Genomic DNA, 26,395 nt, shown 5'->3' on the forward strand with positions numbered 1-26,395 from the left:
TTTGGCATCCCACCTAATCTACACATCCCTGAACACTCTGGGCAATCTAGCATTGCCAATCCACCTAGCCTGTGCATCTTTGGACTGGGAGGAAGCGGGAGCACTCAAACTCATGCAGACACTGGGAGAACGTGCAAACTCCAGGCACAGTTGCCAGAAGGTGGAATTGAGCCCAGGTTCCTGGTGCTGTGAGACAGCAGTGCTAACTACTGAACCATTTGCTCTGGTTTCTGTTCCTCCTCTTTCTCATTAGCTTGATTTTGTAGTATCTTCTGGAATTTTTTTCTAGTCTTCTACATTTGACCTGTTTTGACTGCCTTCAATGCCTCTGCCAATCTTTTAGCATCTTTCTCAAAGGTCTTGGCTGTTAAATAGTTCCTTGGGTTTAACTAACTTGCTTTTTCTTTTTTCCCCACTTCACTTGGCCAGCTGTACCTTTTTGTGCCCTAAATGTTTTATAGCCCACATCTGAATAAATCTTCTTTGGCATTGGTCTTTGTGGTGGAAGACACTATATAAAGATCCCGAAGACACTATATAAAGATCCCAAAGATACCAGACCAGCAGGATCCTGACGGGAAGAAGAAACTGTTTCAAGGCCTTGTCATTGAAGGACCATGTATTTCCCAGTCTAACAGGACTGACCAAAACAAGTTGCCAGGACCTGATGGCCTGTATCGAAGAGTTAAGTGGCTTCAGCAATAAAAGGCATTGGGGGAAATAATATTCCAAGCGTTTCAGCAGACTAAAAGCCCCTTCCACAATAAGAGGGAGGAAAACTAATAGTTATAGGCCAGTTAGAATAAATCTAGTTGGGGAAAATGCTTATGGTTCATTGAGGAAGACCTAAGATTTTCAGGAAAAACTGAATTCTCAGGACTTTTGTAAAAAGTTCTGGCCAGTTTGCTAGAGATTTTGCTGACATGAGCAGAGGACTCTTCTGGTGCAGTGGTAGCATCCCTATTTTTGAGCCAAGAGGTCTAGGTTTGGCTTATTACACACTTGAGCGGACTGGATTCGACGTTTACTTGGTTGGAAAATGTCTAACCAGCAGAGCTAATAAAGGGAATTGGTGCTAGAATGCTTCAGTAGTGGTAATATTATGTGCCTAGTGATCCAGAGTCCCAAGCTAATGCTCTGGCATGTGTTCATACCCCATTATAGCAAATATTGGAGCCTGTTTGTCAGGTTGTAGTACTGTTAGTCTCACTATGTAGAATAAGGGATGCAAACTTGTATTGAGTTCAGGGAGCTAGGTAATAGACGACATGCAGATAACTGTGGCTCAAGAGTTGGTGCAGGAGGCAGGGTTGCAGATTGACATCACTGGGACTCCTTCCAGGGAAGATGGGACCTGTGCATATGGGGAGGTCTGAACCAGCATATACCATCATCCTGTTGAGTTTAAAATTACACAGCAGGGGCCAAGAGCAAACTGTATCAGTTCAGTAGTGGCACAGCATTCATTTACCAGAAAGAATCCAGGCAGTAGGAGTTTTGACACGCATGTTGAGCTTCAAGGTAGTAAGGTGAGACTTGATCTGCTACTTTAATGCCAGGACTATAATAAGTAGGATGTTGAGTTCAGGGGGAAAAAACGCAAAGAACGGCATTATGCTGTAAGTTGAAAACAAATGCTTCCAACAACTTCCCAACACTAAGTCAGGCTCACAGGTCTACAATTCCCAGGCTTCTCCTTGCATCCCTTCATAAAAGCACAATATTAGCCACTCCAGGCACTTGGTACCTCACCAATGTTTATAGATGATACTAATTTCTTCAAGGGGCTCTACAATTTCCTCAACTTCCCACTAAGTCCTAGGATACACTAGATCAGGTCCTGGAGATTTTTTAAAAAAAAAGGATAAGACCTCCAGCACTAATTCCTCTAATTTGAACTGTTTTCAAAACATCAATATTTGCGTTCTATAGCCTCCAAATTCATGGTTTAAAAACTGATGTGAAATTTTCACTTATTTCTCCCATTTCAAGGTTCAACACAAAGACAACCCCTTTGATTGTTAAGGGGCCCTACGGTTTCTAGTTGTTGGCTTGTTCACTCTTAATGTACTTCTAGAATCTCTCTAGATGATTGTTAGCTTTATTTGCTGAGACTACCTCATATCCTCTTTGCCTTCCTGATCTCCCTCTTAATGCCCCAATACTATTTGTACTGTTGAAGAGATTCATTTGAACTCTGTTATTTATATCTAATGTTTTATTCTTGACTGGAACTTGTATCTTTATTCATCCATTTGTTTTCTGATCCAACCAGCCTTGTCTTTCATTTTAACAGGAACAGTTACTCTGAATTCTTGTAATGCTTTTGAAAGCCTCCCAGTCAGGCATCCCTTTATCTGCAAACAGTCTACTCCAAGCAACTTCAGAAAGCTGAATTCTCATAGCTTTAAAATTTGCCTTACTCCAATTAAAAACTTTTTCGATGGAAAGCTTATCCTCTTCCTTAACTATTTTAAAACAATTATTGTATCAACCCAAAGTGTTCCCCTCAGTCACTTGCTTTGTCTTATTACCCAAGAGAAGGTCAGGTTTTGCTCTCCAGAATTTTCTTGCATCTACTTAACTTCATTATTCAAGCCTTAACACTGGTCTGAGTCAATATTTAGAAAATTAATCTATTAAACCTTATTTGAGATCTCTCTACATTTGTTCCTTTCCTTCTGACTATTGAAGTCTATAGTACAATCCTATCAAGGTGATTGTTCCCTTTTTTATTTCTAACTTCAACCCATTTATTTTTCACTGGTTTTTCAGGAATATCTCCTGTAGTTGCAGTAGTAACACTTTTTAAATCAAAAATGCCACTCCCCTCTTTGCCTCCTTTTGTATCCTTGCTATAGCATCTGAAACCTGATCGCTTGAGCTGTCAGTCCTGTCCATCCCTCAGCCAAGTTTCTGTAGTAGCTAAATGTCCCAAACATGCTCTGCGTTCATTACCTTCTTAGACCCTTATGTTGAAATAAATGCAGTTTAATTGAGTTACTTTGTTCTGACTTGCTCTTGTCTTTTTCCAATTAACTTGTTCTCGGATTGAAAACAAGTCTATTTACACTCCTACCTAGGATTCTTGCACTAGCTGTGGTCTTCCTTAATATAACTAGCAAAGCTTCCTGCTAGGCTATTTGGTCCCTTTCCAGTACAGGTGAAACCTATACTTTTTGAACAGTTTCTTTTAGTCCCAGAAGAAATCCCAATGATCCAAGAACCTGCTCCCAGAACATTACACCATCTCTTCAGCCATTGATTTATCCTTTAATTCTTAACCTCATTTTGAGCTTGGTGCAAGAACTAAACCATGGATTAGTACTGAGGTTTTTAAATCTTCTACCTAATCTCTTGTATTCACACTCAAGCCTTAATCTTTTCCTTTAACTGTCATCCTTGCTAATGTGTACTATAACTTGTTTCACTCTCTCCTTAACAATATGCTTTAAATGTTTTGAGACTCCCTTACTTTCCTGGTGCCAGGATTAAATGTAAAATTCTATATTTGCATTCACTGCCACAATCTCCTGGTTGTGCCCTTGACAATAAACTCCCCAATAACAATTATTTTAAATTTTGGCAAACCTGATCTAATGGCAGCTTGGTGCCTAAGAGGTGACTGTCAGTTATTTTCACGAGACTATACTTTGCAACAGTATACAAGTATGTTTTTGAGGAATAGCCACGACTTCTGAATTACCTCAACTTTCCTGAGTCATCCATCTATCTGACCAACTGATCCTGCTGTGCAATCACCTCTAAATCTACTAGCTATCTAACCATCTCACTTGTATGCCCTCTGTCTTTAACGCTAAAAAGCAGCTTACAATATCATCTTGCGTTATAAATAACACTCTTGGGTAAAAGTAAGCATGCAAAAATAAACGTGTATAAATCTTGCTCAGTCAACCACTTGATTTGGTTCTTCAGCTAAGTCAGATTCCTGAAGTGGTCCAGCCGACAGCTTTCAATCTCTTCAAAAAAATTGTCCACAGCTGGCTACATGAAGGCCTGACCAAAAGCACTCAATGCAACTTTTTTAAAACAAACACTCTCTCTCCTTGTGATTTTAAGATCTCTTTAGCAAAGCTTTTTAAAATCTGATGCCTGGCACAATCGGCTATGATCTTGTTGAATGGTGGATAGACCTGAGGCACTGAATGGCCTATTGCTATTTATTTTTATGTACTTTCTTGAAATTGATACTTATTTGCAGGTGCAGTTGTACAGTTCTTGCAAGCTGTGGTTATATTGCCCAAATTGCAACTCTGCCTGTTTACCTTTTTATTGATATGCATGTCACCTTGTACCTCCATACAACTGACCCCAGCACCAGTTGATCACTAGCATAACACCCCACTTTCCCATGTCTTGTCAATCCTGCAAGAAATCACTCCAGTCTTTACTTCTACTCTCATTTACCATAGGCTAATCCAGAGATTCAAGTTTTAATCCCTAGGTTCTCATTCTCTGTAGAACACTTTTGGTCATTATGTACATATGTACACTACAACTGGGATATTCCCTCCCACTAAAAGTCCCTTTCCAGCCTGAACACAATTTTGAATGCTGACTGTGTACAGGCCCTCTTTTCTTCTAGAAACCCTTGGCGGCAGACAGCTACTTAGCCCCAAACTATACTAGTTCCTGCACTGCATTCCTATTTACTCCTATCCCCACTTGAACAGCTTCCTGTGCCATGGAAACTTTTTGCATATCCATCTTGCAGTTTCTGTTGTCACCCATACAAGCTACAAAATCACTTTGTATTCCCTCCTGTCATCTAGATGATGAAAGCTACATTTATACTAATATGGAAGTGTTTAGTTAGCTGCCACTGCATGTATTCATACACCCTGCCATCTTATGCCTTAATGGGTTCAGATGTTTCCCCAGTGCCTGTATGTTGAGTTGACCTTGTACAGATATATAAAATCATGGGATATACGCAAGTGAATAGCAGGTGCCCTTATCCCTAGGTGGAGAGTTTAAAACTAAGAAGCATAGTTTTTAAGGTGAGAGCAGAAAGATTTAAGTTGAGGCTAGTTTTATTGCACATGGTTTGTGCATGGAATGAACCTCCAGAGGAAGTGGTGGCTGCAACTACAGTTGCAATGTTTAAAAGACTTTTGGATAAGTACATGACTGGAAAAGGTGTGGAGTGATGAGGGCCAAACACAGGCAGGTTGGACAAGTTTAGGTTGTGATTAGTCAGCACAGACTGGTTGGCTAGAAGAGTTTGGTTCTGTGCTGTGACTCCAGAACAAGAAATTGCCTCTAGACAATGGATAGGTGAGAGCTATGAAGTACTGCAACACCAGAAAGAAATGTATGTCCAAATCAGAGTTGGTAAACCAACATAGTGAATGTAAACTGTTCTTTGATTGGAGACCAAAGACAAAGGTGGTCCAACTTTCAGGATAAGTGAAGGCTGTCATTGGATGCAATGCTGTAATTTTAACATGTGCCTGCAGACCATGTTCCAATTCTCCTGCAGTGAATTGAAGTGACTTGATAAACCTTGAAATTGCAAGCCTGCCTGCTCATGAAGCAATCGGCATTGTTAATAGCTTGATTTTTGTCTACTTCAGTTCTTATTTAGCAGATTATCTTAGTATTGACCTTTTTTAGACATGTTTGAGAATCTCAGTACACTTGAGAGAATTGGGACCAAGAACTTTAGATTACTGGTCTTGTAATCTAGTTATTACATGACTTGGAAACATGAAATTCAAATCCCATCCCACTTCCAAGGCTAGACTGGAATTAAAAACCATTAAGATGACTACTGAAGTACTATAACTGATCTGCTTTTTTTAACCTCCTGGAATCCATACTGAAGTGTGATTGAGACTTGATTGCTAGTCCATTTGAGGAGGTGGCTCACCACAAGAGGGCTACTTCATCAACCAGTAATACCCATATCCTGTGAGCTTAAACTCCAGATAGTCTTCAGTATCTCTAGCAGGGCAGTGTTTAGTGGCAAAAGGGAGTTAACCAACTTGTGACACTTCATATGAACACACTTACAAAATGAGCTCCTTTTCTTCCAAAGCAAGAACCCTGCTTTTCAAATTTTTGTACTACCATCAAACCAAAATACTGGTCTAATGAATGCATCCCTTCCAACCCAAGTCTGCAGCATCAGTGAGAAATTAAGTTTCCTTTAGGTAAGTTGTTTTTTAAACTTTTTTTGTCAGAGTAGCCCTTGGTTCATAAATAATCACTCTTCTTAAGATGGCAATAGATCACCCTTGTAAGAAGTGCAAAGGATGACAAATACTTGGCTTTGAAAATGAGATTTTTAATGCAATAAGAATACAGGAAAAAATGCTGCAGTTAATCTTCAGAGTAAAAATTACTAGAAATGATCAAGTTGGACAGTTGGGACAAATTTTTGAATTGATCAATGACCTTGGTCCGAAACCAGAAACTATTGCATGTTAAGGCAGGGAAATGGAGGGGAGGACTCAACAGTGGAGGGTTTGGAAGGCAGAAGCTTGTGGAGTGATGGGTTGTTGACAGTGCTGTCACTTGCTTTGAAATCACCTACTCCACTGAGTTTGAGGCTGCCAGGACTACTTGACTCCTGACCTCACTGCAGTCCTGCTCCAAGCATGGACACAAAGATGGAGTTCCAAAGGTGAGGTGAAATTGACTGCCTTTGACATCAAGGCAGCATTTGAAGGATAACCCAAATAAGATCCTTTTTTTCCCTAAAGTTCTCTTCGTCATTCCTTCCCTCTAACTTGAGGGAGTCTTGTGGTTTGTCTCGAAGAAATAATGGGACCTGGTTGAGTATAGCAATTGGTTGAGGAGTTTATCTAACTAATCTATTGGAAAAATCAAAGTCTAGCTGAGAAATTACTGAATGTTGTCAGAATTTCTTAAACCAGCATCTTGTGGCACTAACCAGAGGGAAGGCTACACTCAACTTGGTTTTGACCAGCTTAATTACTGATCAAGTGCCTGTGGGTAGCTGTGATCCTTGAATTTAGACTGATTTTTAAGAGGTTTAAGTGAGTTCAACACTTCTCAATTGCCCATGTTTAAATTTTGATCATGCTAGCAAAAGTGAACTGGGAACTTGTGTTTAAAAAGGTCAATGGAGATGTGGTGGCAAACATTTTTAAGGGGATTTTTTCACCACTTGAAGGATGTGGGCATTGCTGGCTGGGGAGCATTTATTGTCTCACCCTAGTTGCCCACAAAGGTGATGAATTACCTCCTTCAACCACTGCAGTCTGAGCTGTGGGTAGATCTGTGATGCCAGTAAGTATGGAATGTCAGAATTTTGATCTAGTGACAGTGAATGGTAATTAAATTTCTAACTCTGGCTGGTGACTGGTTCAGACAACTTGCTGGTAGTGTTCCCAAGGATTTGCTGACCTTGTCCTTCTTCTAGATGGAACTGGTTGTGGGTTTAAGATGCCTTGTTGAATTTCTGCAGTGCATCTTGTAGCTATTAAAGACTTGCTACTGAGCATTGGTGGTATTGGATGTAGTGCCAGCCAGGTGGGCTGCTTTGACCTAATGTCAAGCTTGAGACGTTGAAACTTTGCCTGGATAGGTAAATGGGGAATGTTTCATCAATCATGAATTGTGCCTTTGTAGATGGACAAGTTTGGTCATTCAGGAGGTGAGTTTCTCCATGCGGCATTCTTAGCCCTGGACCTGCTGTTGTAGCTATTTTATCTTGACCACAGTTGAGCTTCTGGTCAGTGGTAACTTCTAGGATGAGGTTGCTCACCAAGCTAGCTTATTTTCATTCAGACACTTGTGTCACCTAGCATGGTGACAAATCAGTGAGGCCTCTTACTGAGTATTAGCATTATAGGTTGAAAAGCATGTCTGTAAGAATTTGTCTGTTTGGATTGGGCTACTAGGGTTAACTTGTTCCCAGTTAAACTGATGGCCTTCATTGTCTGAGTGTACTGATATTAGGGAGAGTTCGTCATGCTGTTTTGCTGCTAGCTGATGTTCATGTATTCTGATGGCTAGTTTCTTTCCTGTTTGTCTGATGTAATGTTTGTGGCAGTCATTGTATAGTACTTTGTAAACCATATTGGTTCTGCATGTTGTGGCAATGGGTCTTCAATCCTTGTTTGTAGAGTGGCTGTGGGCTTGTGGGCCACCATGATTCTTAGTGGTTTTAGGATTCTTGTTGTCAGTTCCGATATGTTCTTGATGTAGGGCAGTTAGTGTACTGTCCTCCTGTTTTGTATTAGTAGGCATTTGCAGGCAAAGCTGTGGGGCTATCCGTTCATAGTGAGGATTTTATATGGGTGCTCTTCCTCTTGCCTGTGTAGTTCAGGGGTGTTGCAGTGTGCTGTGGCCTGTTTAAATAGTGTCCTAATGCAGCTTTGTGGGTGTTGGGTGGTTGCTGTGGAAGTTGAGAATTTGATCACTGGCTTGCTTTTCTACGTATGGAGGTTTGGCATTCCCTGTTGGCCATATGCTCAACTGACTTCCAGAAACAGGAAGTTGATTTCTTGTGACTTTGCAGGGGCCCCATTCCCACAACCAACATGGTCTACAAAACACCATGCAATGACTGTCTCAAACATTGCGTTGGACAGACAGGAAGGAAACTGGCCATCAGAATACATGACCATCACTGGCAGCAAAACATGACAAACTTTCAGTGTACACAGACAATGAAGGCATCAGTTTAACTGGGACAACGTAACCATAATAGCCCAAACCAAACGTGGGCACGGCATAGGAATTCCTAGAGATGTGCTTTTCAACCTATAATGCTAATCAACAAACAGAATTGGACCCCATATACAAACCCATACACAGATCAAAACTAGAAATGCCACTAATCATAATGGACCAGACAGTATAAATTCCAACAGAGTAGAACAGTGCTTCATCGGAGGCCTCGCTGTCATCTAGCAAGGTGACGAAGCATCGCAATGAAAACAAGCCAGCTCGGCAAGCAGGTTAACAACTCAACCACAACCCAAGCTACAGATCTTTGCTAAAACTTTAACTTGCAGGGTGTTAGTGGAATTTAGTAGTATAACTTGAATGTGAAGGGGTGGTTAGATTTTTTTTGTTTCACTGGAGATGATTGTATGGCATTTTGTGGCATGAAAGATATTTGCCCAAGCTGAAGAGATTCTAGCAGAATAGATACATTCCAATACACCAATAAGGAACAATTTTCCCTATCTATTCCACACTTGAATACCTTAATCAAATCTCCTCTCTCCTTGAAGGAGAGCAGTCCCAGCTTCAACTTCTGGGAGAAAATAGAACCAGGGGTCACTTTAAGACCAAGTCAGAGTTTTTAAATGGTTGAGCCTTTGAAAATTTGCCTTTCAAATATTCAGGGATTCTGCTTCCTCTGCCTGTCTTTGGAAATTTGTAGGTACCTTGGTAAGGAAGTAATAAATGTTACCAAGGGTAGGTGTGAATGTGGGATAAGTGTTGAGCTGTAGGAACACAGCAGACCAGGCAGCATTAGGAGCAGGAAGGTTGACGTTTGGGTCGGAACCCTTGAGAAATGGTGGGGAGAGGGCTGCCTAATGCTCCTGGCTTGCTGTGCTCCTCCAGCTCAACACTTATCTGACTCCAGCATCAGCAGTTCTTACTATCTCCCAGGTGTGAATGTAGTTTGGAGCTTAAGATCAGCCATGATCTAATTGAGAGGCAGCACAAACTTCTGTTTGTTCACATGTTCTCATCCCCAGAACTATTCTCTTCAAAGTGTACAGTTCTAGGTGTTACTCTGCCAGCAGAGGTCCAACCAGTATCTTGTGCAGTTTCAGCACATTAATGAAGTCCATGGAAGCCAAGGAAGGAAATCTTTCTGGAGAAAGGCTGAAACAATTGCCTCCAGCATAACAATCTGTCTGGCTCTTGAAGTGAACTTGGGGGCCTGGTGTTTGGAGGCCATGAAGGTTAATGATATGAAGCAGTCACTAACCTGTGCTTGAGGTTGGGCCTTGATCCATTGGAAGGTATTGCTTGTATATTCAAAGCACGTTGAGATTAGTTCACCAGATATCATTCCTGTCAGCACAATAATGGCATCTGGTGGGTTTATATTTAAATGTGCTAACTTGAAGCCTATCAATTTAAACCAGTTAATGAGAATATTGAAATATAGTAAAATCTCTACATCTAGAACAGGTGGGACTTTATCTCCCTCTTTCCCCAGGCCAGACATAAAGGCAGTGAACTACATGAGTCCTTACCAATTGTGTTAAGTCCAGCAATCCCCTATGATTTAGATTTTCTAATGAACCTTTTCAAAAATAATATTGTGCACTTCAGGTACAGGTGGAACTTGAACCTGTGCCTCCTAGCTCATGACACTACCACAAGCATCCCCTGGTACTATCTTGAATGTTCCCCCTTTGCCACAGCCAACAAAGATGACTGCTGTAAATCCTGTATGGGGAACTTGGCAGAAACCTCAGCTTTTCAGAAGTCAAAATTAGCAAGATGCTTGCTTGCGTATCTTATGATTTTGGAATGCTAACTTGTTAGCATTTGCCAGTGTCTCGATCCAATGTGGTAGAATTGCAAGTTTCATTGATATTTTAATGAAATTCCACTTTCCTGTCTGAGTTGGGTTATAGGCAAGCTTCTGCCTCTGCTTGTTTCATCTCCTCCTCTTCCCCACCTCTGACCAGAGGATGCTTCGTCACATGGCTTCAGTTCTGAGAAAAAAAACTGCTTCTTTAATCAGACATGGCAAGAGTTGCAGATGCTGGAGTCATGTGGAGCTGGAGGAACACAGCAGGCCAGGCAGCATTAGGAGTAGAAAAGTTGACGTTTTGGGTTGGGACCCTTCCTCAGAAATGGGGAAGGGAGCTGGGAAGTAGAGGAGGTGGGCCTAGGGAAGGTAGGTGGGATGGTGATAGTGGAGTGCAGGTAGGGAGTGGTGGGGATTCGTCAGTCTGCTAGGAGGAGTGGATAGGTGGGAGAAGATAGACAAGTTCCGTCAAGGTGATGGGGATGAGAGGGAAAGTTGGACATGGGATGAGGCTGGGGGAGATATTAAAGCTGTTGAATTCCCTAATTAGGCTATTGGGCTGTAGGCTCCCAAGGCAGAATAGAGGTACTGCTTCTCCAGTTTGTGGGTGGTGTCATTGTGACTCTGGAGGAGGCCCAGGATGGACATGTCACCCAGGGAATGGGAAGGGGTGTTTAAAATGGTTCATGACCAGATGGTGGTGTAGTTTGCTGCATTCGAAGCATAAATGCTCGACAAAAATGAGTCTCTGCTTCTCCAATTGTAGGGGAGGCCACATCAGGAGCAGTGGATGCAGTAGACAAAGTTGACAGATGTGCAGGTGAACCCCTGTCTGAAGGTTTGTTTTCCAACTTGCAGGTGAGCAGGGAGGTGTGGGGACAAGTGTAGCACTTCATGCAGTTGCAGGGAAAAGTGGCTAGTGTGGAATGGACAATGGAGTTGCAGAGCAGTCCCGACAAAAGGCAGATAGGTGGGGCAGGAAAGCATGCTTCCCTGCAACAGCAGGAAGACCTGCACACCCACCCATTTGGCAACTGGGTCTACTGCATCTGCTCCCATGTGGCTGCCTCTACATTGGTGAGACCATTCTGTAGAGCATTCATGTAGGTTATGATCTTTATTTGTAGGACCTGCTGTGTACAAATTGACTGTCCCTGTATTTCACTGGCTGCAAACTGCTCTGGGACATTGAGGTTGTGAAGTTCATGTTGTCTCTTTCCTCTGGAAGACTGGCGGGGGTGGGGAGAAAAAACAGCTTATGAATTGAATGGTGAGGATCTGGACTGCTTATATGATGGTGAATGAATCATCTGTCAAGTGATTTGGATAATCTATCTGGAGGGAACACTTTTTTCACACCACAGGGAAAAGATGCTGGAATGTCACTAGGCTAATTATTCTACCAGAGAACTGGTACAAATATGGATACTGAGCATTGACGCCCAAAATTAATAGCAACTCAAGTGAAAGTGTGTGAACTTTGACATATTTCTTGAAACTAGGAAATACTCCATGCATAAATTCCTTATGGAAGGGAAAGCTTGCAATTGGGCCACGTTTAAGCAGTGGATTCAGGACTAATAAATAACATTACTTTTCTTGAATAATTTGCATTTATTCAATTTTGGCATGTATCTGGCAATTGGATCCCAGCACTTGGTTTCCAAACTTTAAATTCTGGGACTGGCTTTAAATTCAGTAAAATATTCCAGTGTACCTCTTGAATATGGACATCATGCATGAATTTGAGAAGGGAGATAATGAAATGTTAGAATACAACTTTTTATCCTAAAAACAGAACTGCAGATGCTGTAAATAAAGAACAAAAAGTTGCTAGAAAAGCCCAGCAGGTCTGGCAGTATCTGAAGCAAAAAACAGTTAAAGTTTCAGGTCCAGGGAAAACGTCCATTTATAGGCAGAAAAATGGGGAGGGGGGTTGGGTAGGAGTAAAAGATAGGATAGAGCCTAAAGAGAAGAGCAGTTGGACAGTTGATGATCAGGCTGGGAGGGTGAACAGTTGTTAATGGGGACTGTTAGTGACTAACAACAAGGGGTGTAATGGCAGGCTTTGTGGTAAGAAGGCCTGCTGCCTGGGTTAGGGGCTGGGACACGGGAGAGTTTAGGCCCTAAAATTATTGAACTCCGTATTGAGTCCAGAGGGCTGTAGGGTCCCCAAGTGGAAAATGTGGTGGTGTTTTAGCTTTGAGCTTTGCTAGAACACTGCAGCAAGCCAGAGACTGACCTATTGGTCAGGGAACAGGGTGGTGTTGAAGTGGCAGGCAATAGGTAGTTGAGGGTTTTTTCCAAGCAGAATGTAGATGTTCTATGAAGCAGTCGCCAAGTCTACACTTTGTTTCCCCAATGTAGAAGAGATCACATTGTGAGCAGCGAATGCAGTAGACTAGATTCTTGGAAGTCTAGGTGAAGTGTTGCTTCACCTGGAAGGTATGTTTCATCCCTTGGATACTGGGGAGGGAGGAGGTAAATGTGCAGGTGTTGCACCTTTTGGTTACAGGGGGAGGTACTTTTGGGGGGGGTGGTTTTGGGGTTGAAGTGTGGATCAGGGTGTCCAGAAGGGAATGGTCCCTGTGGAAGGTAGACAAGGGAGGGGAATATCTGTTTTCATGTACTTAGCCTACTTAAGTTCTGGGGGTATGAAATAGTTGCTGTCCAATAAAAAGCTAAATAGTGTTTTTAAAAATTCATCCAGGGCGCGCTCAAGGTGCTGTTCTTTTTCTGTTAGGGGAGCAACCTTTCAGAATCTGAGATGCAACATGAGATTTAAAATTGATGAGATTTGAAGCCATGGCAGTTGAAGGGAGCACACTGGTTGTGCCATTGTATTTCTAACAGGTGTTTAAGGCAAAATGAAAAAATGGCTTTAATTATCACTTGCTTCCATAGCACAGGGGGAATTGATGAGATGGAAGCTGGGGATATTAATACTGAAGGCCAGAGGCTTAAACCAGTTTGAAGCAAACTGGAGAGGAGTGCCATAAATTTTGGTATTTATGCCCAAGTATTGAATCATGCAGTTAGCTCAGTTTATTACGTTAGCACAATGGAATTGTAGGAGCCAAATTGTATAAATCAAAAGTTGGCATTTAGACTCTTAAAATAGTTTGTACAGCTCAAACAGACCCATCAGTTCAACTCATCCATTCCAATCAGATATCCTAAATTAACTTGGTCCCATTTGGCCCATATCCCTCTAAACCCTTCCTAGTCGTGTACCCAGATTCCTCTTGTAATTGTGCCCACTGTGTGCAAGAACTCAGACAACTAACTTTTTAACTAACTTCCACAGATGCTGCCTGACCTGAGTTTGTTTGAAATGGGCAATTTAATCCCTTGACCTCTGGTGCAATGAGATTATTGATCTGCAACTTTACATCTACCTGTCATAACCCAACATAGCCCATAAGAACTAGGAGTAGGCCATCTGGCCCCTCAAGCCTGCCTTGTCATTTAACAAGATCATGGCTGATCTTTTTGAGACTCAGCTCCATTTACCCACTCCACTCACCATAACCCTTAATTCCTTGACTGTTCAAAAATTTATCTAGCTTTGCCTTAAACATTTCAGTGAGGTAGCTTCAACCGCTTCACTGGGCAGGGAATTCCACAGATTCTTAACCCTCTGGGTGAAGTTCCTCCTGACCTCAGTCCTACATCTGCTTCCCTTTATTTTGAGGCAATGCCCTCTGTCCTAGTTTCACCTGCTAGCAGAAACAACCTCCCTTATCTACTTCTTTCATAATCTTGTCTTTCTATAAGATCTCCCCTCATTCTTCTGAATTCCAATGAGTATAATCCCAGTCTACTCAGTCTCTCCTCATAATCCAACCCTCTCCACTCTGGAATCAACAGAGTGAATCTCCTCTGCACACCCTCCAGTGCTAGTAGGAGACTAAAACTGCACACAGTATGCCAGGTGTGCCTCACCAGGACCCTATACAGCTGCAGCATAGCCTCCCTGTTTTTAAACTCCATCCCTCGAGCAATGGCAGACAAAATTCCACTTGCCTTTTTAATTACCTGCTGCACCTGCTATCTTTTTAGCAATTCATGCACCAGGACACCCAAGTCCCTCTGCACAGCAGCATACTGCAATTTTTTACCATTTAAAACAGTCCATTTTGCTGTTATTCCTACCAAAATGAATGACCTCACACTTATCAAATTGTACTGCATCTGCCAGACCTTTGCCCACTCACTTAGACTATCTATATCACTCTGCAGACTTTGTCTTCTGCACACTTTGCTCTACCACTCACCTTAGTGTCATCTGCAAATTTTGACACCACACTTGGTCCCCAACTCCAAATCATCTATGTAAACAGTAAACAATTGCAGTCCCAACACTGATCCCTGAGGTGCACCATTAGCCACTGACCGCCAACCACAAAAACACCCATTTACCCCTACTCTTTGCTTTCTACTGATCAACCAATCCTCTATCCATGCTGATGCATTACCTGTAATACCATGCAACTTTATCTTTAGTAGCCTTTTGGTGTGGCACCTTGTCAAATGCCTTATCAAAATCCAGATACACCACATCCACAGTTCCCCATTGTCCACCATGCAAGTAATGTCCTCTAAGAATTCTACCAAATTAGTTAAACATGACCTACCCTTCATGAACCTATGCTGGGTGTTCCCAATGGGACAACTTGTATCCAGATGTCTTGCTATTTCTTCCTTGGTAGATTCAAGCATTTTCTCACTACCGAAGTTAAGCTAACTGGCCTATAGTTACCTGCTTTTTGTCTACTTCCTTTCTTAAACAGTGGTGTCACATTGGAAAACAGCCAATCTGCAGGAACCACCCCAGAGTCCAGTGAATTTTAGTAAATAATTACTAGTGCATTTGCTATTTTCCCCACCACCTCTTTTAGTACCCTGGGATGCATTTCATCAGAGCCAGGAGACTTGTCGACATTTAGCCCCACTAGCTTTCCCAGCGCAGCCTCCATAGTGGTGATAGTTTCTAGATAAAGGATATGGAATAAACAAGAATATTTGTCTGTTTGAAAATTGATTTGCCATTTGTGCAAGAGAATTTAACAACTTTGTTACTAATAGAACTCCTATATTTAGACTGAGTGATCATGGCACTGATGCTTGGGCTGAATTGTCAAAGCCCATCTAATTGGTGAACAAGACTTTTCTTAAATGGTCTCTGATTCATTCATTGGGTTGTATTTTAATCTCTCCCACTTCTATCCTTTAGCTAACTAAGGAGTGGATATGAGTCAGCTTGTGGTTCTGCTGATTCTGGCTCAATGTCATTCACCAATGTCAAAAATTGGCAAGCTTTCTGACTGCAGTGCTCCATTTTGGAGACCTAGGATGAAGATCATATGCAGTTTGGTACAGCTTTTTCTTTGCAAAAACCAAAAATGCTAGTTTGAATAAGTTATCCATAATGACTGACTGAATTCATGGCACTGAGTTACCAGAGTACCAGCTTTTCAGTAAAATGTGTTTTGCTGTTCACTTCAGACCCACTTCCTATTGTTTCAGTTATGAAGTGGCTCAGCATGTTCATCTCCAAGCTACTATTTATAAATCTTGAATTGGTGTTGACGGTTAAAATAAGCAACTGAAGATGGTCTCTCCTGAAATTCTGTCTGTTCTTTTGGAATTTGGAAGTTTCCAAATACCACTATTTCAGCTTACCTGGTGAAGCCTGATTTGTGATGGACTGTGACTAATTCTGATAGCTTGAATCCAAGTTGATTCCCACCACACACCACCCCCCCTGCTGGTGCCACCACCACTGCTACTCTTGGCCCATTTGTCTAACCCTTTTTTGCCTTCTTCACAAATGTCATCTCTGCAGAGCACTTTCTAATCTCCAGCGTCCTCATTTGCTTCTGTCAGACCATTTTGCAGAGATTTGAGTCGGTGGATAGGATTGAGGATCACTTTCAATTCTTGTTAACCAGTAGTTTGTTTATTTATAGACTATATTTCAGTTCATTACACAAGTCTGACTTTGTTCTAGGTAGCAAGTTTACACTAATGGTGTGACTGGAATTTTTCAGTGCATACCTCCTGTCAATCAAGTAGCTTAGTTACTGAAACAGAACTAAAATTAAAGTCGGACATAGCTATATGCAGTTACTTGCCACTTAAGTAGAAACTCTAAGCACTTTTTGGTAGATTCCCAGAGCACCTCTGCATCTGGGCTGTAAGAGGTAAAAGGCTTCTCAACACACAGTAGTACAGTAATTGTAATTTGGCGATGCAGGCATCTCCAATGTTTCAGATCTTCATCTGGATGTTGGAGGTTTCTGCTGTACCACATCCCTGACTGCTTGTAACCAGCTTTTGTTTAAATTCATATCTTTGCCTTTCTGTTGGGGAGTGAGAACATAACTTCACCTCCTAACCATTCTGCCTGCTGCTGAGTCATCTAGTCATGCTGTCAAAAGTGACTGCTCTACAGGTCTTGCAGAAACCCAGATTCTGTTTGCACATTTCAGGATATCTTCCATGTGTGTACCACAGATTTTATGAAGGGGATTTCCCAGATTGAAATTAAAACTGGGCATCCATAAGATACTGTGGGCCATGTTCTATTCAAATGCAATCTGAAACCTTGTGGTTCAGCATACCTGTTACCATCCAACTAGAGGATCAACCCTCATTTTCCATGAAGTATGTAGGGTGGCATGTTAAGAGCAGCACTATGCAAAACTAGCAGGACTACTTGCTTGCCAAACATTAAGTGATAGGGTTAAGTGCATAATCAACACAGCACAGGTGGCTCAGTGGTTAGCACTGCTGCCTCTCTGCACCAGGGACCCAGGTTAAATTCCACCCTGAGGTAACTGTCTGGAGTTTGCACACTGTCTGTGTGGGTTTCCTCCATGTGTTCCAGTTTTCCATAGTCCAAGATGTGCAAATTGGGTGAATTGGCCATGCTAAATTACCCCCTCGTGTCCAAAGCTGTGTAGGTTAGGTGTTAACCATGGGAAGTACAGGGATAGGGTGGGTGATGGGTCTAGGTGGGATGCTCTTTGAAGGACTGGTGTGGACTCATTAGGCTAAATAGCCTGTTTCCACACTGTAGGGATTCTATGAAAACATCAGATCTAAGCTCTGCAACTGTCAGTCAATAATAGGGACTGAGGGAGTGAAAATGGGTTGGATGTACTGAAAGCAGTACATGTCATGACAGGATGTGGGGCTGGGTAAAAGATGAGGGAGATTGTCAGGCTTAACTCTGACTTAAATAGAGTCCTGAAGGCAGCAAGGACCCCAAGTGAAAAGAGGTGCTGTTCCTTTAGCTTGTACTGAGCCTTGTTGGAGCAGTGTGGTAGACCCAAGACAAATGTTGGAATGGGAACAGTGCAGGAGGGGCAGGCAACTAGATGCTGTTTTTAACCTACAAATGTAGGTGTTCTGCAAAGCAGTCAACTACATCCTTCATCTCCCTAATGTGAAGAAAACCACACCGAGCAGTGAACACACTAGACTTGCTTGTGTCCCCCAAAAGAAGCCAAGATGGCATCTTCAGAACAAATGGAGCAGTGAGAATTGGGATGAGTAGTCACTTGGTGGCTTTGTAGTGGATAATGGTCAGGCCATCCCCTGAAATGAAAACAGATTGGATGAAGATGAGAGCAGGCCCTATGCTATGTCCCACCCATTTCCAACACTTTTCTGACTTTCCTTCCCCTTTCCTCCCTCCTACAACAGTAAGGTCATCAGCTTCTGCCTCCAAAGGATCATAAGTTGCTATTTCTACCACCTTCAGACACCACCCACCCTTGTCAGCGTTCTACAGGGGCTGCTACATCCAGGACACCATTCCTCCTCTACTGTTCAACAGAAGGGTCACCAGACCTGCAACATTAACTGATTTCTCTTCAGATGCTGAGCTTTTCCAGCAAGTTTTGTTTTGGTTTCACTGAATCTAGTCCTTTTTACTAATTGCTCACAAGGCAGTCTCCTTGACAGCAAAATGAAACAGACTGTGACTGCTTTGCAGAACACCTGCAGACTGTGTTAAAAATGACCCAAGCTGCCAGTGTTTCTCCTGAGCCTGTTCCAGTGCTCCAGCAAAGCTCCATGCGAGCTTTTTTGACTTCATCCAAAGTACAGTGAAAAGTTTGAATGCAGTACAGATCACAACGACAGCAAGGAATGCAAAGTAACAACTGCACAGGTGTACAAAAAGCAAGATCAACATTAGACTTGAAATTTGAAAAGCTTTTCTTGAACCTATCTGTATGTTAACTTTTTTGGTATCTTTTCCAACCTCTATCAGGCAGAATATAATGGGTGGCAGGTGTCTTTGGCTGCCTTTCTGCAACAGTGAAGTGTCAATTGATTCAATGGATGAAAGATTGGCTTGTGTAATGGTCTGGGCTAAGTTCACAGTTTTCTGTAGCTGCTTATGGTCCTGGGTACAGTGGTAGCCAAACCCCACTGCATCCACACAGATGCATCATAGAAAGCATTCCATTTTTAAAAAAAAAATTGAGGCTCCTTTATGGGCATGCCAAATTTCCATAGCCTCCTAAGGAGGAAAGGATTACTGTCTTGATTGTTGCATCAACATGGGTGGTCCAGGACAGATTGTAGGAGTGACAATCAAACTTGATGCTCTTGACCACTTCCACCTTGGCTCTAATGAGGTAGATGGGGCTTGTCAGTCCCTTTTTCCTGTACTGTCTTGTCTTTCTAATATCCAGCCTACAATGATGGTTTTAGTGAACTAGTAGATGGAGTTTGTATGAAATTTGGCCACATCTGAGTGTACAGTAGGGGATGAGTACACATCGTTGCTGGGTGCTGGTGTTGAGGATTATCATGGAGGTGCTGTTGCCTGTCTTCACTGTGGCCTGAGAGTCAGGAAGTAGAGAATGCAGTTGCAGAGCAGAGACCTGGGTCCTGGAGTTGGGACACTAATCACAAACAAACTGGTGTTTGAAGGCAGACTGTAGTCAGTACATAGATGTGGACACCTGTCAAGCTTCTAGAAGCTGGAGGAATGCTAATTCAGTCGCTAGCACTGCTGCCTTGCAGCACCAGGGACTTGGGTTCAACTTGGAATTTGCACATTGCACCCAGAGGAAACCCACACTGACTGACAAAGACAATGGTTTTCTGCTGCAGTCCAAAGATTCATAGGCTAGGTGGATTAGCCATGAGAAATGCAGGTTACAGGGTAGGGGGTTGAGATCTGGGTGGGATGCTCTTGAGGGTCATGTGGATGTGATTAGCCAAATGGCTTGCTCCCACACTAGAATGCTAAACTTTAAGAACAGCATATTGCTTTTCACTTGAACCTCTGAGCCCTGAAGGCTCTAAATGGAAAAGTCAACTTTTAGGACCTGAATGTCCTGCCAACTTTTTTTTTATGACCAGCCCCCAACAGTTCAGGTCTAGCCATGACATGGATTGCTTTTCAGCATAGCCAACCCACTTTCACCCTCTTACCCTCATCACCATTTCATCTTTCCTGGCTTACTAGCAGTACCCCCTTTTTGTCTGCATAGCTTCCCACCCCTCTGTTTCAAGTTGATTAGTGTAGAAAGATTTTTAAAAGGAGGGGTGCAGGAAGGTAGTATTTGAAGGTATCCATGTTAAGTTTTAATTTAATTGAAACTGACTACTTTGTCTGCTCTATTATTGCATTTCTCCCCACCCACACATGCAGTCACGGTTTGTATCTTGTTTGCTTTTGCCTTTGGCTGTAGTCTTATTTTGTCACTGACCAGTCACGCACAACATTGCCTGGCTCTTGTAGAAATGTTCCTCTTGAACACCATAACTATCCCTTGAAGTTCATCCTCTTGAGTATCAACAAACCTGAATAGTGATAAATACAGGCTACAGCAACAGGTCAGAGGCTAAGGATCCTGCTTTTGTGTAACCTCTCCTGACTCCTCCAAACATTATCCCCACTTAAAGCAGAAATCATGGGTGTAATGGAATATTCTCCATTTTGTCTGAGTGCAGCTACAACTATGTTTATTCAGGCTTGACACTATCCAGGACATGCCAGCTTGACTGGCACTACATCTGCAGTCATTTGTCCCTCTAACACCCATCCTCGGCAGGAAATGTGTACTGTCTTAAAAGGTACACCTGCAGAAGTTCACCAAGGCTCCTTAGCACCTCCAACTCACAGCTACTACCATCTAGATGGGAAAGGATGGCAGGTCAATGGAAACTTTCTTCCCCTGCACCAATCGCACACTTTCCTGTAATGTCTCACTTTCTTGTTTTGTTTTCCTAATCCGCAATCCCTCTAAGCTGCAGCTAAGATTCTCATCCCTGTTTAGTTGAAGCTTAAGTCTGCACTATTATAAATTATCTCCAGGGATAGCACGTTCAGGAATTTAATATTTTTTTCTTCAACTGTAAATGTCATTGGCTGAGCTAGTACTTGTCTTCCCTGGCCCCCTCTTTCAATCGCACTTGCACTGAACCTTGGTCTACCACTTGAAGATAGTTGACTCAACTATCTTTGAGTCTAGAATCAATGGAAGTGGCTAAAGCAGTTGGTCTTTTGAACCTTGGTATTGGCCAGCATTTTAACTAGATCTTCCTTTTCATTCTCTTGTGTCCAACATCTGCTCTAATTTCAGTGTAACATTTGCACTTTTAACCTCACCTTTTTGTAATCTCATGGCAAGGTGGATTGCAGTACTGTTATAAAGAGCAACTCAAATGCCAAATTTTTATTAATTTTGTCTGTCTAGCAAAACTGCAAGGGACCAATGCCATGACTGGTAGTGTCATGATTTCCCCAGGTTTTGTGCTCCTGTGCAGCATTCTGTACACTTCAGTACCTCCTGCTCCTCTTCTTCCTGCCTCCCCCAAAAGTAGCAATGTTGATTGGAGGGGAGAGTAGGAAAGACCTGAGTTGTCAGTTGATAGAGTAATCCAGATTGTGCTGATGGGGATTAAGCTGCAATTGTAATTTATACCCCATTTCTGATATGGGAGACTTAACTGATGCATCTTAATTATGAAACATGTAGGAAACATCCTGGAGGAAACCTTGAAGCTGAAGACAGCAAGTATATCTGAAGGGAACAAATGGTTTAAATTGAGGGTCACTGCTTTACAAGTGTTGTCAGAGGAAACCAGCTTCAGTGAAACGAGTACAAGGATTTAAACTTAAACTTGAACGTTGTTTTGTATCACAAATGTTTTAGCCAACTAAACTCCATCACCCCACTTTTTAGTGAAATGACTTCACTTAAAAGATGACTTGCAGTGAAGGAGAACCCTGCTCAGCAAGGTGAGCTTTAACTTCAGCTCCTGATTCCCTGCTGAATTCATGAAAGATCTGGATCTCAAACCTGGCTGTAAATGCTATTTGGGAATTGATCAATCTTGATACCAAATGACCACAAGACTAGTGCTCTAGTCACTTTTAGTGATTTTGCTACGGTAAAGTCATGATCTGGGTAACTTCATGATTCTAGGTTTAAAGCAGTTTTGCTTAACGGTACTTTTAACCCCCCCCTTGTTCTAATTTCCTATGCTACATGTTCCAGTTCTGTTTAGACTTAATTTTCAAGGTCTTTGAGCTGATGCATGGAAAACTGGTAAAGGCCATTGAACCACACAGGGCCATCAGGCATCAATTTCTTCAAACCAGAAATATGGCATCAGGTGAATTTGCCTATGGCAAGGAAGTTTGGAATTGAGTGATTTGTAGAAGTTGACATTTGAAGGAGACCATTCAATCCATTATGCTTGTTCCACTAAGTAGCTATCCATGCTAATCCTGCTTTCCAGTCTTGTGGGTTTTTTTAAGTGATGAGGGATGGAACAGTGGTCATAACTGATAATTTGGAGGCCCACGCCTTGAACTAAACAGGAAGTGTTCAAATGCTACCATGTTAGCTAAGTTCAAATTCATGGTATCTAATTGGTCTTTAATGTTGAGCATGAATGCATCAAAGTTCTTAAACATTAATAGCTTGTCTAGTCTACATGTGACACCAGACCCACATCAATAGAGTTGACTCTTAACTGCCCTCAAGGTTAAGGGCAGTTTTGAATGAACAACGAAAGCTTGCCTTACAAGTGGCCCAACTCCTCAGTGCAGAATCAAGGTTGTGGTGGGGGGGGGGGAGAGCAGGGGGAGTGAAATCCAAACTTCATGTTTTGAGGGTTTCTGCCTCCTTTCTTGGGATAGCAAGATCCAGATTTCCAGCATGTGTGCTCTGGGGGAATGTTTGTTTTTCCCCCCTTGAATCCCATCCAACCCCATAGCCTTAAATCTTGGATGTTTGTTTTTTTGTGCTGCAGTTCCTCCTATTCTGCCAAATACTCCAAAGCTTTTCCATTTAGCTTTTTAATGAAGGAAAGCATCCTATGTTCCTTGGCCACCTTAATTGATCTGTCCAGCATCTTGAAGAATCTGATTCTCACTCACTTCCTTTTTGTTCATTGCAGTAATCTCTCAAATTTTGGACTGTTCAGTTCAGAACAGCTGTTCTAAGAGAACCAAATTATTCAATTCGGTATAATCGGTTACCTCAGCAGTTCCTGGAGAGCTTGTATAGAAGTCTGAGTTGTTGGAACTCTGTTTTATGCCAGCAGATGCATTTGCATGATTTGTTACAATCTTAACAGTCTAAAGAAAAACCACTAATAGTGTAGTTTTGTCCATGGTGATAAACTCTCTCTTCTTTGCATATGCCTCCTGCCTCCTGCCAGCGTAGTAGTTACTAAGCAGTTCTTGGAAACAGTGGAAGTTGGTTCAATTGAGGCCTTCAAAAGGGTGTTGGGTTTGAATGGAAGTAGTGCATGGATATGGGACAGGTGGTAGGAGGCAGGAAGTTAGCACAAGTTAACTGTCACAAGCACCAAAGCTTGAGTGGCTCTTGTGGTTTTGTGTTTTTGTCCCCCGCTGCTTCCATTGTCTTGATTATAGCCTTTGCTCTTTTTAAAATGTATGTAGATGTTGTCTATAAAGAACATCTTCAGCCTTGTATGTTTCAGTGACAAGCTACATTAACCAACTACAAAAAGAACATAATCTGCCATGCTGGGTTTAATGTTACGATCTGACTTGCCCACAATTATCAGCTGGGACCATAACACTTTCCACTTCACAAGACACCAAGTCCTTTGTTCATTGCCTGTCCACCTCCCCCAGATGGCCTTCCTTGCACTTTTTCAATTCCATTTACTACTTCTGTCCACAACTAGTCCACTTATCTTCCTATGGGCTGCAACTTGTTGCTTTTAACCTGGCCAATTTTTGTATCACCTCTGAACTTGGTTATATAGACATGAATGTAGAGGCTAAGATAACAAGGTGTAGAGCTGGATGAACACAGCAGGCCGAGCAGGAAAGCTGACATTTTGCGTCACAACCCTTCTTCAGAACCTACTGTCAGTCCTGTAGAGGCCATCTTTTTTGCTTTTGTCAACTTTCTAGCTCACACTTTGGAGTCAGATATGCTATGTGGGCTTCAACTTTTGTCTTCCTCCTCCTGGGACTTACCTACTTTAAAAGGATACCAATCCTTAAATGTAAGTTTGTGCTACTGTCTGAGTATCTGACAAATACTGCGTGGTCAGAATTGCAGTCTGTTGTGGAGAGTAAAAAGGCAAATTCTACCAAGGTTTCTCTGCCTTTTGACCATTTATTTGTTGGTACACTTCATAGGTCTAAGTTAACTTTGAATAGCAGCTTATCCATTGTAAATTTGTCTATAATTTTTAAACACTTCAATCCTGAGCAAATGGACTCCAGTACAATTTCTTTTTATAACTAGCAGTTTGAAACCATGAAACATTCCTCTTTACTGAGTGTATTACATAAAAAGCATTCCTGATGGCTAGATTTTTGGAAATTTCCACAAATACTAGTTTAACTGCTCCAGGATACAGCTGGGTAAATTCATTTCCCACCTAATTTTGAGTGCTAGGATGTGCCCTTTTTGCCTCAAGGTGGCATCAGTATCTTGTATGTACGAGGTAATTGAGCAGAGTCATGTCAGACACCACTGCCACCACCATCACCCCCCCCACCCTAAGTTGAAGTAAACAGACTCTGCTAGCAGAATTATTTAGCTTGTTTTGCATTTGCTGATTCAGGGCTGTAGCCAGCAGTTGGAGGTAATCCAGGACCAAGTATTGAAGGGGAGGAGAATGTGATGGTGCATCTGTTAACAGTACAGTTGAAGCTGCTTGCTCACTGTCACCAGTGCTTCAAGCTAGTATTTATGCAATGGTTCTTCGAATACAAGATCGTAAAATTTTAAGGAATACTTTCATCTCTTGCATTTGAGAAGTGATGTAATTCACAGGAGTGAGTGCATCAGCAGTTCAGTCACATGCTGGACTAGTCACTGATGCAGCCCAAGATACATGGCAGATTTTTTTTCAGAGCACATTCACAGGTTAGAAGCTGGACAGATGGAATGCTACAAAGTGTTATCTTAAAACATTTTATAATCTCTTCCTTTACAGACTTGAACAAAATTGACACGGGAACAAGCAGCAGGATGCTGCTTCCCACGTCTGCACAGGATTCATCACGAGGCCTCCCAGATACTATGGACCTCTGCTTAGGCCTACAGTCTCTAAATCTGACAGGGTGGGACCGACCGTGGAGCACCCAGGACTCTGATACTGCAGTATCAAAGGCTAGTTCATCAGGTAGGTATGGTTTTTAATATTTCAACCAAGACATTTATGATGAAACCAGATTTGGATATAGTTTGGAGCAAATGATGATAGCATTGCTAATTCTTAATTGAAGTAAGGACTTGTGGCTTTCTTAAAATTGGTATAACCCTGCAGTATCTGGAATTAGTTGAATTTTGTTGTTTTGCTGCACATCACTGCATAAAACTTATCCCCTCTGACTAAACTAACCATTCAGATGTAAGAAATACTCTTGATTGCAAATCTGTTTTTCCAATCTGTAAACCAGCTCACTCCCTTAGTTGGCACACAGACTGACTTTGGCAAGCATTCCTGGTGATGCAAGCTTTTTTGAAACAATTGCATTTTCAAATGCACTGAATAAAATATGATCATGCAGCTACAATTTTTCTTTCCCTCTAAACCGATTCCGGTCTCAAGTCTACTTTTTATGAAGCTGCAGTCCTAACAATGCAGAGTTTACCTAAAATTTTAAACTGACCATAAAATGTGGGGTTTTGTGGGAATTGAGTTCATGACTTGTTCACATATTGAAAGGTATTTTGATTTATGACACTCCTTTCCCATGCAGGGTCTTCCACTCTTGGTGGTGATTGCAGTTCTACACCTACCACTAGAAGGCTAGGAATTTATGCCACTGTTAGCTGTCTGCCATTGACTTTTGTTTAAATTGCCTTGCCTTGACTTTGATATTATTACATTTTGGTTTTATCCAAAAGACAAAATTTTATCATGGTTTCTGTATAAATTCTTGCTTTACATGAATTGATTCAAAGTTGCAGTACAGATTGTGCTAACTCAAAGCCATTGTTACCAGGGATATGCAATTTAAATAAAACGTATAAATCAAGTTTTGAGCTCATGGTAGCTGAAGAGAACTCTGCTTTTTTAACGTATAGCTCTGAATTGTCAGCACTGATCCGTAGTGTCTGGATGTGTTCAATTACTAAGTATGTACTTTTATTTCAAGTGGAGATTTGGTGAAGGAGATGCTAGGGCTCTTTCTCTCCTCTTCCTTTCCCCAACCCCCTGCCACACTGCCAGTGTTCAATATTGCCACTTCAGCTGTAAGTGAAAACACTTAATCAGGTGGCTCTCAAGTTTACAATCAGAATTAACAGCATGTCCTAATCAGCCCTTTTTCCTATTTTAAGTAGTACATAGTGTTACAACACACAGCCATTCAGTCAGTGTCTACTAGCCCAAAATATACCATCCATCTGTTATAATCCC

General features: G+C 41.9%; 1 protein-coding gene across 7 annotated transcripts in view; it reads left to right on the top strand.

Annotated features, from left to right (window-relative positions):
* Positions 1-26,395, top strand: part of LOC109919419 (cytoplasmic polyadenylation element-binding protein 1) — a 91,135-nt gene that overhangs the window by 29,613 nt on the left and 35,127 nt on the right. For all 7 annotated transcript variants that reach the window (XM_048617163.1, XM_020519419.2, XM_048617162.1 and 4 more), the window contains one exon: positions 24,965-25,153. In XM_048617163.1, the coding sequence (XP_048473120.1) occupies positions 24,965-25,153 (189 nt within the window). The remainder of the gene's footprint in view (positions 1-24,964; positions 25,154-26,395) is intronic.

Source organism: Rhincodon typus, chromosome 36 (genome assembly GCF_021869965.1).
Source record: "Rhincodon typus isolate 14 chromosome 36, sRhiTyp1.1, whole genome shotgun sequence".
Classification (NCBI taxonomy): Eukaryota; Metazoa; Chordata; class Chondrichthyes; order Orectolobiformes; family Rhincodontidae; genus Rhincodon; species Rhincodon typus.